Source organism: Loxodonta africana, chromosome 10 (genome assembly GCF_030014295.1).
Source record: "Loxodonta africana isolate mLoxAfr1 chromosome 10, mLoxAfr1.hap2, whole genome shotgun sequence".
NCBI lineage: Eukaryota > Metazoa > Chordata > Mammalia > Proboscidea > Elephantidae > Loxodonta > Loxodonta africana.
Window position 1 is genome coordinate 56468620 of NC_087351.1, and position 17680 is coordinate 56486299.

The 17680-nt window shown below is 39.9% G+C and overlaps 1 protein-coding gene across 1 annotated transcript; it reads right to left on the minus strand.

Annotated features, from left to right (window-relative positions):
* Nucleotides 1-11661: 11661 nt before the first annotated feature.
* FSCB (fibrous sheath CABYR binding protein) lies at nt 11662-15177 on the minus strand. The gene is made up of 5 exons (XM_064291852.1): nt 14415-15177; nt 13876-14171; nt 13033-13833; nt 12463-12822; nt 11662-12171 (listed from the first exon to the last, which is right to left on the minus strand). Exons 1-5 carry the CDS (start codon nt 15169-15171, stop codon nt 11662-11664), a joined length of 2724 nt encoding a protein of 907 aa, XP_064147922.1. The 5' UTR covers nt 15172-15177.
* Between the last annotated feature and the right edge of the window lie 2503 nt (nt 15178-17680).

Below are 17680 nucleotides of genomic sequence, written 5' to 3' on the forward strand. Positions count from 1 at the left end.
TACATCCGGAGCAGAGTCCTGTGACCTCCAAAGAGTGCAAACATCTTTACAATTCAAAAAACAACATTCCAACCACCTCCTTTCTCTATTTGCATAGCACTTATGTCCTACTAAGATCAAGCTTGGGAGTCTATATTGTCGTGGAGCCTGGAGCGGCCACAAGAAAAAAGATCAGGTGATTACTACAGCTCTTTTAATTTCCAGCAAAAAGGTCTTAAAAGGTTGATTAAATTACATTCAGTGCTCTATCCTGTCTCTATAAAAAAAAAAAAAAAATTTTTTTTTTTTTTTTTGTCTCTATAGCAGTGGCATATTTGGCAATGTCTAGAGACATTTTTTGGTTGTCCACCTGGCAGGGATGGGGTGGGGTATGTGCTAATGGCATCTAGTGGGTAGAGGCCAGGGATGCTAAACACCCTACAATTCATAGGATAGCTCCTCAAAACAGAATTATCTAGAAGCAATATCATGATAAATGGAGAAAAGACTGAAGTTGTCAAGGATTTCATTTTACTTGGATCCACAATCAACACCCATGGAAGCACCAATTAAGAAATCAAATGACACATTGCATTGGGCAAATCTGCTGCAAAAGACCTCTTTAAAGTGTTAAAAAGCAAAGATGTCACTTTAAGGACTAAAGTGTGCCTGACCCAAGTGGTGTTTTCAATTGCCTCATATGCATGTAAAAGCTGGACAATGAATAAGGAAGACCAAGGAAGAACTGATGCCTTTGAATTAAGGTGTTGGCAAAAGATATTGAATGCACCATGGACTTCCAGAAAAACTAACAGGTCTGTCTTGGAGGAGGTACAGCCAGAATGGTCTTTAAAGGCAAGGACGGTGAGACTTCATCTCACATATTTTGGACTTGTTATCAGGAGGGACCAGTCCCTGGAGAAAGACATCACACAAGTAAAAGGTCACTGCAAAAGAGGAAGACCCTTAATGAGATGGATTGACACTGTGACTGCAACAATGGGCTCAAGCATAACAACCATTGTGAGGATGGCAAAGGACCAGGCATTGTTTCATTCTGTTGTACATAGGGTCACTATGAGTTGGAACGTATGAGACAGCACCTAACAACAACAAATATCAATAGTGCTGAGGTTGAGGAACCCTGTTCTAGAGAAAAGTTAGAGTTTCAGTCAAAGTGAATTTTTCCCCAAGTTAGTACAGGAGGACTTCATCATGATTCTTTGTGAAGAACTGTAAAATAAAAAAAAAAAAGAAAAGAAAAAAAACACAACAGGCATTTTTTTTTTAAATGTACAAAATTACTAATGCTACCAAGCTTTCATTTATCTTTTCATGGTGGAAAAACAGCATTTAAAAAAAAAAAAAGTAGAATAAGTGTCACTATTCTTCTCATACTTAATGAGGCAACCATTCCTACAGGTCCAAATCATGTATCTTCACTTATTTGAAGTAAAATCCTGAGGTATTCAAGTTTCATAGGAATTACACATCAGAATTCTTCGAAGGACTGGAAAATATAGATTCCTCAATTCCCCCTTTCAGGTTGTTGATCAGTATGTACAGGTTGAGACCTAAGAATCTCTTTGTGCTACAAGCTCTCTGGGTGATTTCAATGAGAAGCCAACCTTGGGAACAACTAACTAGAGAATCATTTGGAGTGCTTGTTAAAAATACAGATAATCAGGCCTACCCTAAAAACTAGAGCCACTAAATCGGAATTTCCAGAGGAGGGCCTAAGAAGTTGTATTTTTGACAAGTGTCCTTAGACAACTCTTATCATCATGAATACTTGGGAAACACTGGCCAGGAGGATATCTAAAATAAAAAATCAGAATTTGTGATCATGGTTGCAGAGAGAGCAGCATCCTTTCTTGAGAAGTACACAACTGAAAGAAGAAAATTGTTTAAATCTGAATCCAACCTGTCAGGCCTCAGAGGTGCTGGCTGTCCCAACTTTTTGGCTACAAAATATTTAAGGTCTGACAGGACATCATGGGAGGAAGCATTTGTTCTATCTCTGAGTCCTGGTGGCACAGTGGTTAAGCGTTCAGCAGCTACCAAAAGTTCGGCAGTTCAAATCCACCAACCACTTCTTGGAAACCCTATGGGGCAGTTCTACTCTGTCCTATAGGATCACTATCAGTCAGAATCAACTGGAGGTCAAGGGATTTATTTATTTATTTGTTTTTTGTGAAGGGATGACTCCCCTGGTTCTGTCGTAAATGCCCTTTATAGAAAGAAATGTTGGCTGTAACTTTCCCTTTCCATGATAATGTGAAGAGAGTTTTCTCACAGTCACTGCTTTGGATTCTATGCCTAGATTTGTGAATATTAACATAATGGCCAATAATGACAATGAAGAAAGGTGATCAGCCCATGACAAGCTCAGCCTTCTGCTGGGGTTGAGGCCCTACGAAATTTGAATTCCCAGGTGACTTTATTACACATGTTATCTTGCTGTGCACTCCTGCTCATATTTCTGACTCAAGCACTTCAGGGACAGCTCAGCTCTGATGAGGATCTAGACAGCTCATTTATGTCAGGCTTGCCACCATCTGATTAAAGTCCCACAAGTGAGTTGTATTTCATAAGCAATGAGCAGGCCAAGTGCTGGGCAGTCACAAAAAGTAAACTAATAATCCAAGGCCAGCTGTTACAGAAAGCTATAAAGAAAGCCTGCAGAAAGGGACTGTACTCATTGAAACCAACAGCTGCTGTTGCTCCAGTTTGTGGTCAACTGCAGACTCAGACTATCGCGGCTTGTAAAGGATCTGAGCAATCATCTAATTCAACCACCTGAGGCTCAAATCTCCTCTACATCCTCCAACTATAAAAGACAAAAAAAAAAAAAAAAAACAACCAAACCCATTTCTTCAAGTTGATTCTGACTCATAGTGATCCTATAGGACAGAACTGTCCCATAGGGCTTCCAAGGAGCAGACGGTGGATTTGAACTGCCAACCTTTTGGTTAATAGCCAAATTCTGAACCACTACACTACCAGGGCTCCTCATCCAATGCCCAAACAAAACCCAGTGCCACTGAGTCAAAGAGGTGCCCAAATCTGGCTACACAACAGATTACCCTGGAGTGTTTTGTATTACTTTGTTTAAATACACATTCTTAGTCCTCACCTTAGATTTACCGCACTAAAATTTCCAGGGGCAATAAAATCTCTAGATTAAGCCCATACTTCCTGTCTTTGGGCAGCTTTTAAAAATACCTCATTATGTTATAATAAAATGTTTCCCCATAACTTCCAATCATTGATTCTAGCTCAATCACCTAAGGCCTGTCTCAGGTAAATATCTCCAATCTCTTGGCCATTCAACATGTGACATAACGTTGAGTCAAGTCCCTAACTTATGCTTAGTCTCCCGCAAATATTTTTTAGTTACAGTAACATGGCCCCAAAGAAACACAGCGTTCTAGTGCAGGGTGGAGGGCAGGCACCTTCTTCACATTCTACATCTTCTGCTTCCTAGTAATTTAACCTACCTGTTCCATCTGCATGGTTAAGCGCTCCGCTGCCAACCAAAACTAGGCTGTTCAAATCCATCAGCCACTCTGTGGATGAATGATGTGGCAGTCTGCTTCCATAAAGATTACAGCCTTGGAAGCCCTATGAGGTAGATCTACTCTGTCCTATAGGGTCACTATGAATCCAAATGGATTCTCCAGCAGTGGGTTTTTGGTCCAGTTCCATTTGAACATCACATTGACTTGCCTTAAAAAGAAAAAAAAAAAAAAAAAAAAACCTGTTGCCATCCAGTCAATTTCAACTCATAGTGAGACAAAGTAGAACTAACCCATAGGGTTTCCAAGGAGCAGCTGGTGGATTTGAATTCCCGATCTTTTGGTTAGCAGCCAAGCTCTTAAGCACATGCCACCGGGCTCCAACTGTACCTTTGAAATCACTTTACACTTCCCTGGTCAGATTCCTCTTTTCATTCTCCCAGCAGACTAGTCAAAACCTTTATTAAACATTATATTTTAACTCCCATTCCCATCCTCCTTACTCTGAGTTGAGGGTGCCACGCTCATAACTCGTGGAGAAAATACATGCAATTGTGTCAAAAACCCACCAAATTACCATCAAAGCACATCAGAAATTATAAAATTATCATTCAGAACCACACATATCAGAGACTTTACTAAGCAACAAGCTTTACCAAGCATCAGATTTTATTAATAATTCCAAGTACATAAGCAATCAAGAGGTACAATCACAGCAGGGAGAAGTCTGTAACATCCTGTGTGGCTTGCACATTCTCCTTTCCACATTTGGACAAGAGAAATTTGGCCCTGAAGAATAGATGAGGTCTCTAAGGAAAGTCTGCATATCACCTCATATGGTGGAAAATGTTTTGTTATGAAATAGCTCCATGTGGTACCCCAGAGAGTTGTAGAACTCATGTGAGATTCTTCAAGAGTTTAAAAAAAAAAAACACTGCTGAGTTGATTCCAACTCATAGTGACCCCAGAGGGTTTCCAAGGCTATAAATCTCTAGGGAAGCAGACAGCCACATCTTTCTCCCTCAGAGCCACGGGTGGTTTTGAACCACCGACCTTTCAGTTAGCAGTCGATCGCTTTAACCACTGCACCACTAGGGCTCCTTCATGAGCATACAGATGCTATTAAATGCCACAAAATTAAGTGAGCTCACCAAGAAAGTGGGTAGAGAAAAGAAAAGATGAATTAACTGAATTCTTTGGTTCTCCAGCATTGGGAGGCTGGGAAAACGAGGACAAACCACCAACGAATATTGAGAATAATCAATCAATGACATAGGAGAAAAGCATCCCAGAAGCAAAGCAAGGGAAGAGAGGACGCATTGCAAGGAAGAACCAAAAAAATAAAATTCCAACCCCCTTGTCACCAAGTCAATTTCAACTCATAGTGACTCTATAGGACAAAGCCGAACTGCCCTACAGGTTTTTCAAGGCTATAAATCTTTACAGAAGCAGACTGCCACATCTTTCTCCCATGAAACAGCCGGTGGGTTCGAACTCCCAACTTTTGGGTTAGTAGCCGTATGTTTAACCACAGCACCAACAGGACTCCTTTATTTCAAGGAAGAGAGTGTTAAATGCACGTGATCCACCATATTAAAGGATACTAATCACGCTAAATAAAATGAGGACTGGGAATTGACTATTGGCTTTGACAATGATCACTAGTGACCCTTACGAGAGTAGTTTCGCTGGAGCAGTGAGAGTGAAAGCCTTATTGGTACAGGCTCAAGAGAGATCAGCAGAGAAAACTTGAATACACTGAGCAAAGCATTTCAATTTTGATGTCAAGAAAAGCTATGAAATAGGGCAGTAGCTGAAAGAGAAAGTGAAAACAATGTTGTTTGTTTGTTTAAGATGGATTACACAGAAGCGTGTTTGACAACTAATGAGAATGAATAGAAAGAGAAAAAAAATGATGATACAGGAGGAAAAGAAGAGATAGGCCAAATCTGTGTCCTTCAGTAGGCAGGAAGGTATAGAATTTGGTGCCTAGTGAAGGGGGTGGCCTCTGATAGGAGCAAGAAGAGTTTACTCATAGTAACAGTAAAGAAAGGAGACCTGGTGGCATAATGGTTAAGTGCTAGACTGCTAAACAAAAGATTGGCCCTATGAACACACCCAGTGGCTTCGTGGGAGAAAGACCTGGCGATCTGCTCCTATAAAGAGCACAGCCTAGAAACCCTATAGGGCAGCCCTACTCTGTCGCAAGGGGTGGCTACAAATCAAAAATCAACTCATCAACACCTGACAACCACAACAACAATAAAGAAGGCACAATCCATGAGGCAGATGCTTGAAAGTGACTACATGTGGAGGGAGGCGGGCACTAGATTGAAGAGAGGTCTCATGGAGAACATACTAGCTGAACTACAAGTTAAAGGATAAAGAGTTGGAGATAGTTAATAGTGAAATAGAGCATTCCAAATGATAAAAATGAGACTTCTAGTCCAGACAATGTGGCATAGATGCATTTCTCCCTATTCTTCCTCCCTAAGTACAAGTATAATCCCTAAAAATAACTCAAAAGGCCACCAAAGGAGAACTCTGAAAGGTAGAAAGTAGAAGGCAAACTGCTTAGGGCCCTCAGAACTGGAAGAACAACAGGGTAGCAAGAAGTCTATCAACCCCCTCTCCCCCCACACACACAACCAACAAATGGGACTAGGCCCACTCTTTCCCATCTCCCAACCTAGCAACAGAAGGTGGTCCAAGCAGACCCCTGCCTACCCTTGATCAAAAGGAGCCCCTTGACAACACACAGCAAACTGGGACCCACCAGCAAGTGAGATAATGGGGAGCCCCACTGATAATAAGCAACCAAGAGAAACTCTTTCCTTTTTCAAAGGCCTGAGAACCCCTTTCTCCTCCCATCCCCCTCTCCCTTTTCCCATTTTGAGACACTGGGCCACCAGACAACACTTACAAGGGTGGTTTTGCCACAATAAGCACCCAGTCTGGGAAGCCTCTTCGTCCCTACTGTCCCCACTGGCTCCTCCACTAGAAGCAGCCTGGCCTGAGGAAGTTCCTTTCTCCTCCTCCGGAACAAGTATGAGTCTCACGGTAAGTCAAGCTGGCTAAAATAGCACCATAAAGGCTGTAAAAATTAAATTTTCGTTGAAACCACGGCCTACAAAAGTAGGCCAGGACTTGTTTGCTAAACCTAAGCAGGGTGACTGCCTGCTAAAATATAAAATGTCAATGGGACTCAGAGTCTCTCACATAATCATAATAGTCAAAATGCCCAGGATACAAATGACTAAAACACAACGAACAAGGAAGAGGCGTTGACGTATAATGATCATTGTCAAGTATGGCAAGAACTTAAATACAATAACCCTGAAAGCTAAAGCCATCATTTGTTGTTCACCGAGCCCTAGGCACTGTTCTAAGTACTTAATGTGGATTAACTATTTTGTTACTCAAATAATACTATCTGATAGGTACTGTTCTTATTATACCCATTTTTTAAGATAGATAAACAGAGGAACAGGACAGTTAATCAACCTGAACTAGTCACACAGTTCATTAAGCAGTGAACTCATGATTTTCAAACTTGCAGTCACGCTGTTAACTTCACTTTATTCATCATCCTATCCTTAATGAGGGTAATATAAAATATTTTGGAGTAGATTGTAAAGGGCCATGACTATAATTTTACAGGATCTGTATTTTATTCTGTAGGCAAGTGAGTGCATGAGCAGATCTCTTTTAAAAAAATAACTCTGGCAACAGTAATAAAGGTTATTTAGACAAAGAAAAACACTGAAATATTTTCCAGATAATGGCTAAAATAAGCAAAGCAAAGGATAATAAGGATCTAAACTACATGAGTGACAATGTTACTGAGGACAGGCTATCACCAGGGACAAAATGACTTTATCAAGAGGACATAATAATTCTAAACATTTATGTAGTTTATATGAGAGCTTCAAAATACATGAAGCAAAAACTGACAGAGCTTCCAGGAGAAAGACAAATCCACAATTATAGTCAGGGATTCCTCTTATCTCTCTTAATAGTCTGCAGAAGAAGTAGAAAGAAAGCCACTAATGATATAGAGGACCTGAACAACACCGTCAACCAAATGTTGATTCTAAAATTAACATTTATACAACTCTCATACCAAAAAGAGCAGAACATACATTCTTTTCAAAGAGCACAGAACATTAACCAAGATAGACCATATGCCAGGCCATAAAACAAGTTTCAACAAATTTTAAAAAGTTCAAATCATACAACGCATATTTTCTGAAAAAAAAAAAAAAGAAATCAATAACAACAACAAAAAAAAAATCTGGCAAATTCCGAAATATATGGAAACTAAATAACACACTGATAAAGAATCTATGATTCAAAGAATAAAAAAGAAAATTATAAAGTATTTTAACTGAATGAAAATGGAAACAACATATTAAGCTTTGTGGGACATAGCTTAAAAATGCTCAGAAATGTATAGCACAAAAGGTCTATATTAGAAAAGAAATAAAGACTCAAATCAATGACCTCAGCTTCCATCTTAAGAAATTAGAAAAACAAGAGCAAGTAACTAAGTAGACGTGGGAAGAAGAAAAGAAATAATAAAGACCAGAAATCAATGAAATAGAAAATAAATGATAACAAAAATAGAGAAATCAATGAAACCAAAAGTCACTTTTTTGAGATCAATAAAACTGGTAAACCTCAAGCTAAATTGATCTGGAATAAAAACAGGGAGAGAGATAAGAGAAGACACAAGTTATCAATATCATAACTAGAGACAGAACATCATTATAGATCTACATACATGAAAAGAAAGATACAAAGAAATATTATCAACTACTTATATCAATAAATTCTACAACTTAGATGAAATGAACAAATTTCCTGAAAGCCAAAAACTACCAAAGCTCATTCAAGAAGAAACAAGTAACATGAACAGCACTGTGTCTACTAAAGAAATAGAATTTTTAGTTAAAATAAACAGAACTTAGGCCCAAGTGGCTTCTCTCATGAATTCTACAAAACATTTAAGGAAGAAACTAATGTCAATTTTGTACAAAGTCTTCTGGAAAAACGAAGAGGAGGAAACACTTCCCAGTACATTCCATGAGGCCAGCATGACATTGATATCAAAAACAAAGATGTTACAAGAAAGAAAACTATAGATTTATATCTCTCATGAACATAGGCAAAAGAAAAGAAACTGTTAGGGAAGTTAAAAGATAAACCTTTGGGGAAAAAAATCTGTAAAACATATTTCTGACAAAGGACTTGTATGTAGACCATATAAAGAACTCTTACAATTCAACAGAAGGAAGACAAACAACCAAAAAAAAAAAAAAAAGCCAAAGATTTGAAGGATACCACCAAAAAAGATATGCACATGGCAAATAACGAATATAATAAATACACGAAGAGATGTCCAACAACATTAGTTGTTATGGAAACACATTAAAATCACAAGGAGATATTACTATATTCCCACCAGAGTGTCTAAAATTAGAAAGACTGACCATACCAAGTGTTGAGGATGATGTGAAGAAAATTCAGCTCTTAGACACTGCCGGTACAGTATACAAGCACTGCTATAAAATGGTACAAACTTTGGAAAAAATTTGGCACCGTTTTAAAAATTGAAATATACATCTACCTCGAAACCTAGATATCCTACGCCTAGTTATTCCTGCAGAACAAGTCAAAGCGCATGTCCACACAAAGACTTGTACATGAAGGTTAAAAGCAGATTTTGTGTAATATCCAAAAACAAGAAAAAACCAAAGTGCCCATCAAATGATATGATAAACAAATTGTGCAATGCCCACATAATAGAATACAATTCAGCAATAAAAAAGGAACAAAGTATTGATAAACACAACTTGAATGAATCTCAAATTATTATGTGGAGTCAAAGAAACCAAAAAAAAAAAAAGCACATACTATATGATTCCATTTATATAAAAGTCAAGAAAAATGCAAAATAATCTGTTGTATCAGAAAACATATATTGATTGCATGGAGGCAGAGGGTAAGTTTGAAAGGTAAGGAGAGAAAAGGGAATCTAATGGGCACAAAGGGAAATTATGGGAGTAATGACTATGTTCATTATCTTGATTGTATTGATGGTTTCACACGGGTGTATACATAAGCCAAAACCCAACAAATTGTATAATTTAAATACATGTAATTTATTTTATGTAGGTTATGCCTCAGTAAAGCTGTTTTTATAATATCTCATACTTTGTAAAAATTTTCATCATTGGCAGCCTGGTATCGTTCTTGAATCTGATATATATTCATCTATATGTGTTTCCACTCTCCCTGAATTTTTCCCAATACTTGATTTAAAAAATCAAATTACCTTGTTTTCTAGTTATTCAAAAGATTTTTGTTACTTATACCTGTCTCTTTAGATCAATGTTACCTGCCCTAAATTTTCACAACTACTCACGCCTGCTATAATTTACATTTCCAGCTGCTTTTAATTATGGCTCCGAGATCTCCCAAATAAACTTGTTTACTATTTGTATACACTTAAACCAGGCCACAAACTCCACCTTAGCTCCAACTAACACCCAACTTTTAAGTGTTGAAAGATCTCTAATGTTGCAGGTTGATAAATTCCATCTTTATTAAACATGCACTCTTTCTTCGGTGAGTGCAGGTCTGAATCCTCATATAACTTCTGATATTACAAAGAAAGCAAATCACAACAGAAAATCTGAAATAGAAAAAAAAGCCCTTAAAACTTAGAAAAACAAGTTTAATTGGATTTTAAGTGGTTCAGAAAACCTAAAATGTAAAATACTTGGAAACTCCAAAAAAGCAAGCTCTATTTTTTTTTTTATTCTATGTAATCTAGAATAATGTTTCTCAGCCTTGAACCTGTCACATACCTGAACGAGTGTGCTTTAAACAAGTTACTATAAAACTCTCAAAAAGTAACTCAAAAAATATATGCACTTGGTCTCAGAGCTAATAAACGATGTGATAAAAATCAAATAATTATAGGACATTAAACATTAACGAAGGTTTGGAATCATTTATCAAGAATTTTTACTTAACAGAGAAATATGCTAACTAAATTAAGATTTTTTTCTAAGAGAATAATCTCAACATTTCAGCACATTACAGGTGATTTCTGCCTAGACAATATATTGTCCCCAAAGTTTCCATAACCACGTTATTGCTGTTGGGTGTCACTGAGTTGATTCTGACTCATAGCAACCCCATGTGACGCAGTAGAACTGCCCCACAGGGTTTTCTAGGCTGTAATCTTTATGGAAGCAGATTGCCAGGTCTTCTCCTGCAGAACTTCTGGGTGTGTTCTAACTGACAATCTTTCGGTTAGCAGCTGAGTGCTTAACCATTGCATCACCAGAGTGCCTTTCTTTTAATAACCGGTAGACCTTAATATTCATAATTACTCTTTAACAACTTCAATAGTTTATATCAAAGTGCTTTAAGTTCATTCTAAGCTTTTCTTCGTCACAAGTTCAGAGTGCACAAAACATAAACCAAACTTTCAAAGGACATATCAAAACTAAACAGAAATGTCCCCTCCGGAATATGTAAGTATGAATATACAAGTCTATTTTTCTTTGTATTTCCACCCAGTTTCTTCAATAGTTCATTATGGCCATCTTGATTTCATTACAAAAGAAATGAATTTCCCTGTCCACCCATTGAAAAGTAAAATATGCAAGAGAATAGGAAAGAGAAGTTGGACTGAAATCAGGAAATAAATACAGACAACAGAAGGAATCAGATGGAAAGAGAATAGAGATACAATGAATTATAAGAAAACTGCATAACTTTAGATGTGCAACTAAAACTCAAGAGTACACTGTAGAATATACTCCACTCTTGTCAAGAGGGGTTTACTGTAGAAAGGATATTTTAAGTAATGATTTCAATCATAAGCTTATTTCATTTCTAAATGGGTATTTTACCCAGAACCCAGGAATTTTACACACTATAAATTTTAATGATAATAACAGAAGAAATCTTAAACTGCTACCGTTTTTATTCATTTTCCAATCTGTGCTCGGTCTTGGTGTTTTCTTTCATTTCCCTATTCACGAAGCTACTTCCAATGCCTACCCTTCCTAAAGTATGTATATCCAGAACCCACTAGCATCTGGCTGCTAGCTTAGTTAAGATCTGCCTATGGCTGTGGAAGAGGTCCTTATTTTATTTCTATACGGATGGTACCCTCTATTTCAATAGTAGAACTGTTCCCTTCCCTATCAGGCATATCTTCAGGAACAGGGTTCAGTCCTGAAGATTCAGGGTCTACAACAGAAGCTTCTTCATCTTCAGAAATCCCTTCCAGAACAAGTGACTCTAATTTTACCACTGGAACATCTGCTGCCTGGAGAAGTGATAATTCGGTAGGCACTTTCTCTACAAAAGTCTCTTTGGTGGGGGTTTTTACACGTGGTGGAGGGTGATGTTCTGCAGTGGTCTCTTCTATAAGGAATTCTTCAATAGGGTCCTTCTCAGCTAGTACAGGCTGTTCATCATCAAGAACCTTTTCTGAAATAACTTCTTCAGTTCGTAGAGGCTGAAATTCAGCAGAAATTTCTTCTGCAGGGGGCTCCACCACTCGTAGGGGTTGAACTTCAGCAGGGACTTCTTCAAAAGTTTCCTCACCTAGTGGAGACTGAACTTCAGCAGGAGCCTCTTCTTCAGGGGCCTCCTCAGCTAATAGAGGCATAACTTCAGCAGGGGCCACTTTTTCAGGTGTCTCCTCAGCTGGTGGAGGTTGAAGTTTAGCAGGGGCCTCTTCTTCAGGGGTCTTCTCAACTCTTGAGAAATGAACTTCATCATGGGCCTCTTCTACAAGTACCTCCTCAGCTAGTAAAGGCTGAACTTCATCAGGGGCCTCCTCTACAGAATCGTCTTCAGCTCGTGGTGGTTGAGATTCAGCCAGGGCTTCCACACCTGATGGAGGTTGAAACTCAGCAGGGGTTTCTTCTGCAGATACCTCTTCAGCTGGTAGAGGCTGAACTTCATCAGGGGCCTCTTCTGCAGGAGCCTCCTCGGCTGGTGGAGCCTGAACTTCATCAGGGGCCTCTTCCGCAGGAGCCTCCTCAGCTGGTGGAGGCTGAACTTCATCAGGGGCCTCTTCTGCAGTAACCTCCTCAGCTGGTACAGGCTGAACTTCAGCAGGGGCCTCTTCAGCAGGGGCCCCTTCTGCAGGAGCCTCCTCAGCTGGTGGAGGCTGAACGTCATCAGGGGCCTCTTCGGCAGGAGCCTCCTCAGCTGGTACAGGCTGAACTTCAGCAGGGACCTTTTCTGCAGGAGCCTCCTCAGGCGGTGGAGACTGAAGTTCAGCAGGAGCCTCCTCACCTAATGGAGGCTGAACTTCAGCAGAAACCTTTTCTTCAGGAGTCTGATCAGCTGCTGCAGGCTGATGTTCAGCAAGAGCCTCTTCTACAGGAGCTTCTTTAGCTAGTGGAGACTGTACTTCAACTGGGGCTTCTTCAGTCAGAGTAAGCTCTATTTTTGCAGAGGCCTCTTCTGCAGGAGTCTCCTCAGGTGACGGAGGCTGAACTTCAGCAGGGGACTCTTCTGCAAGTGCCTCTTCAGCTGGTGGAGATTGAACTTCAGCAGGAGACTCATCTGCAGGGGCCTCCTCAGCTGGTGGAGATTGAACTTCAGCAGGAGACTCTTCTGCAGGGGCCTCCTCAGCTGGTGGAGATTGAACTTCAGCAGGAGACTCTTCTGCAGGGGCCTCCTCAGCTGGTGGAGATTGAACTTCAGCAGGAGACTCTTCTGCAGGGGTCTCCTCAGCTGGTGGAGATTGAACTTCAGCAGGAGACTCTTCTGCAGGGGTCTCCTCAGCTGGTGGAGATTGAACTTCAGCAGGAGACTCTTCTGCAGGGACCTCCTCAGCTGGTGGAGTTTGAACTTCAGCAGGAGACTCTTCTGCAGGGGCCTCCTCAGCTGGTGGAGATTGAACTTCAGCAGGAGACTCTTCTGCAGGGACCTCCTCAGCTGGTGGAGATTGAACTTCAGCAGGAGACTCTTCTGCAGGGACCTTCTCAGCTGGTGGAGACTGAACTTCAGCAGGAGACTCTTCTACAGGAGCCTCTTCAGGTGGTGTAGGCTGAAGCTCAGCAGGAGTTTCTTCTGAAGGATACTCTTCAGCTGGCAGAGCCTGAACTTCAGCAGATGCCTCTTCTACAGTGGCCTCTTCAATTGGTGGAAGCTGCTCTTCAACAGGTGAAGGCTGAAGTTTGACAAGGGTATCTTCAGCAAGGGTAGGCTCTACTTTAGTAGCTGCCTCTTCTTCAGGAGCTTCTTCTGCTGGTGAAGACTGTACTTCTACAGGTCCCTCTTCAGCAAGCGTAGTCTCTTCTTTAGCAGGAGTCTCTTCACCTGGTAGAAGCTGTACTTCAACAGGAGTTTCTTCAGCTGGGGTAGACTCTACTTTAGCAGGGGCCTCATCTGCAGGAGTTTTCTTACCTGATGGAGACTGAAGTTCAGCTGGGGCCTCTTCAGCTGGTGGAGGCTGAAGTTCAACAGAGGCCTCTTTAGCAGGGACGGGCTCTACTTTAGCAGCAACCTCTTCTGCAGTAGCCTCTTCAGCCTGTAGCAGCTGTACTTCTACAGTGGCTTCATCAGCTGATGGAGGCAGAAGTTCAGCAAGAGCTTCTTCTACAGGAGCCTCCTCAGCTGGTATAGGCTGTACTTCAACAGGGACTTCTTCAGTTGCTAGAGGCTGTATTCCAACAGGAAACTCCTCTGTTGGTGGTAGCTGGATTCCAGCAGAGGTTTCTTCTGCAGCGAGAGGCTGTACTTCAGCCAGGACTTTTTCTGTTGAGGGAGGCTTTATTTCAACAGATGCCCCTTCTTTAACAAAAGGACCCTCTCCTCCAACAATTACAGTTGCCTCACTCCTAGGTTCATTTTCTGAAATCAGTACTGAAGTACCTTTTTGGTTTGGCTGACTAAATGAAGTTTTGCTGATAATTTTCTGCCTAATTTCTTCTTTGCTACTTGTTGCTGGTTGAAATTCTGCACGTTCACTGACAAAAATCTTCCCTGAGGATTTACGTTTCTGGGCACCTTCCTTTGATTCTGTAAAAGAACCATCAGGCTTGTAAATTACCACCATTTCTGATTCACTAAAATATGTCTGCTGTCCCTTGTCCACCATTTCTACATGAGGAACGTTCATCATGGTCCAGTCTCCAGTACAACTGGTCTGCTGAGATCTGTCTATTTTGAGTTGGACTGAGTGTCTGCTTGGTGGAATTTCTACTTCGTGAACTCTCTCTGGCAATTCAGGGGCTGTTTCTCCAATATTAGGTGATATTACTTCAGGCACCACTGTTTCACCAGCTGACTTGATTTCTTCTTTTTTCTCTTCTTTGATGGTATCTGTCTGAAGAGATTTATCAGTCATTTCCTGTCCACGTTTTCTCTTTGTCCAAGTCTGCTGAAGTTGAGAAGATACTCTAAGGGATTCATATTCTTTGGCAGAGTAGCTGACTTTGCTTCCAGGAATATTACCAATGCTATGGGTAGCTTTGGGGCCAGATGACTGTGGTATGGTCATGTATTTCTTTTTGTCTGTTGATTCAGTCTGCTGGGATTTGTCTACCATTGGTTGGCTGGGTCGTCTTCTCTTTCGAATTTCTTGTCTCCCTGCTGAGATGGGCTGATCAGGTTCATCATTTTCTTCCATGTCTAAAAATGGTGACTTATAATTTTGTTAATCTTCAAGTAATTAATCATCAAGAATTATGAAAGTACTAGGTGGTTAAGCCTTTGCCTTCCTTCGTTAAATGTTGTCTGTTGAGCTCCCACAGAAAAAAATGAAATTTATAAACTATTGCATTCTGTACTACACTCTTGTTGGATCCCACCTTACTCAGTAAGCATCTTTCTTGTTTAGCCTCTGTGACAACTAATTATCACTTCTAGAAGTTTCCCACAGGGGTCTATGACATCACTGCCACTTCTCCCTACAAGGTTCCATCTATGGTATTCCCAGAACTTGATACCTTGGTGTCTTAGTTATCTAGTGCTACTATAACAGAAATACCACAAGTGGATGGCTTTAACTAAGAGAAATTTATTCTCTCATAGTCTAGGCTAGAAGTCAAAATTCAGGGTGCCAGCTCCAGAGGAAGCCTTTCTCTCTCTGTCAGCTCTGGGGGAAGGTCCTTGTCATCAATCTTCCCCTGATCAAGGAGCTTCTCAGCACAGGGACCCTGTATCCAAAGGATATACTATTCTCTTGGCTCTAGTTTCTTGGTGGTATGAGGTCCCCATGTCCCTCTGCTTAGTTTCTCTCTTTTATATCTCAAAATAGATTTGCTTAAGACACAATCTAATCTTGTAGATTGAGTCCTGCCTCATTAACATAACTGCCACTAATCCCATCTCATTAACATCACAGAAGATAAGATTTACAATACATAGGAAAATCATATCAGATGACAAAATGGCCAAAAATCACACAATACTGGGAATCGTGGCCTAGCCAAGTTGACAGATATTTTTGGAGGACATGATTCAATCCATGACACTTGTACACTCACAGGTAATGGCTGGAAGTGAGAGATCTACTTTTTGAAACAGATCATATTGAAACAAGCATTTGTCTATCAGAGAAACATCATGTAAACTCCAGTAATACCACTTTCTGATTGTTAAAGTTGATATTTCAAACTTTGAATTCTATTCTTATCATCTTAATATCAAAGATACTTGCAAACAGGACTCAGAATGCTGCAGCCTATTTTCAATTGGTGGAAAAACAACTGAAAACGTATGTGTGTGAATGTCTATTAATGTACGTTTATATGATTTGAAAGGAAGTTAATACAGTTTGAAAAACTTGATCCTGAGTGTGTTTCCATGTAAGTTTCTTTCCTATGTCCTTAGCTTTCAGTAACCACAACAGGTGATTTTCCAAATATAGACAAAAATAGGAGCATGTTTCCCTTCTCAAACAAATCAAGATATTTTTATTTTCAATTATTTCAGAAAATAGTTATACTCAAACATTAGACTCAATAATGTTGAATCTGAAGATATGACAAGTGAAATAAATGAATCTGTTAAGGGAGTCACTATATTGTCTGCTAAATAACCACAGGAGAATGAATTCCTCAACGAAGAGAAAATATTAAAGTATCGAAAAAAGAGAAACCCCAGTTTAGCAAATTATAAATAGCGTTATATTAGACTTGGAATATAGATAAAACTTTAACTCATAATCAACCTTAATTTTACTAGAAGAATGGACATTGGTCAAAAGATGTACAAAAACATTTTCCTTTAGCCTAAGAAAAGTTGAAGTTGATAGTTACCATCGAGTCAAGTCAAGTCATGATGACCTTATTTTACGTACAATTGAACAAAAGATTGCCCAGTCCATCACTGGAGTTCCAGCATGTCCAATCCATCATTGCAGCTATTGTTTCAGTCCTTCTCACCAAAGATTTCCCTCACCCTCACTGACCCTCTACTTTACCAAAGTGATGCCTTCCTCTGGCAATTGATCCTTCCTGATGATGTGGTCAAAGCAAGGGAGTTAGACCATGTTCTGTTGTGATCAATAAGATTTTCACTGGCTAATTTTCAGAAGTAGATCATCAGGCATTTCTTCTTAATCTGTCTTAGTCTAGAAGCTCTGCTGAAACCTGTTCACCATGGGTGACCCTGTTGGCATTGGAAATACCAGTGTCATATCTTCCAGCACAACAGCAACAGGCAAGCCACCACAGTATGACAAAATGAGACAGGTGGCGGTAAGAACAGTTAAAGAGGAAAGAATAAGACTTTTAAAAATGTAGCCTTAAGAGACAAGGTAATACAAATATGCTAAGCAGTTATTTAGGATCCCTATAGGGTTGCTATGAGTCAGAATCAGTGGTTTGGGTTGGGTGGTGCAACACTTGAGTACTTGGCTGATAACCAAAAGGTTGGTGGTTCAAACCTACCCAGTGACTGCAGGAGAAAGACTGGGCAATCTGCCTCTGTAAAGATTATAGCCTAGAAGAACCTATGGGGCAGTTCTACTCTGTCACATGGTGTTGCTATGAGTCATAATCTACTCAACGGTACCTAACAACAATAAGTGATTATGAATTTATTCATTTGGGAATATTTTTAAACCACTTTATGTTGTATTGACCCTAGAAAACATAAAAGTATCATTGAATAATTCCCCTTGTTTCACATAC

What these genes read in the sequence shown, in the direction of transcription:
- FSCB (XM_064291852.1), bottom strand. Translation starts at nt 15,171, where the DNA reads ATGGAAGAAAATGATGAACCTGATCAGCCCATCTCAGCAGGGAGACAA. An exon ending in TAGTCAGCCAAACCAAAAAG is followed by an intron (nt 14,172 to 14,414) that starts GTACTTCAGTAC and finishes TCCCTGTTGAAG; the next exon opens with TACAGCCTATACCAGCTGAG. An exon ending in CTGAAGAAACTCCTGTTGAA is followed by an intron (nt 13,834 to 13,875) that starts GTACAGCTTCTA and finishes GCTAAAGAAGAG; the next exon opens with ACTACGCTTGCTGAAGAGGG.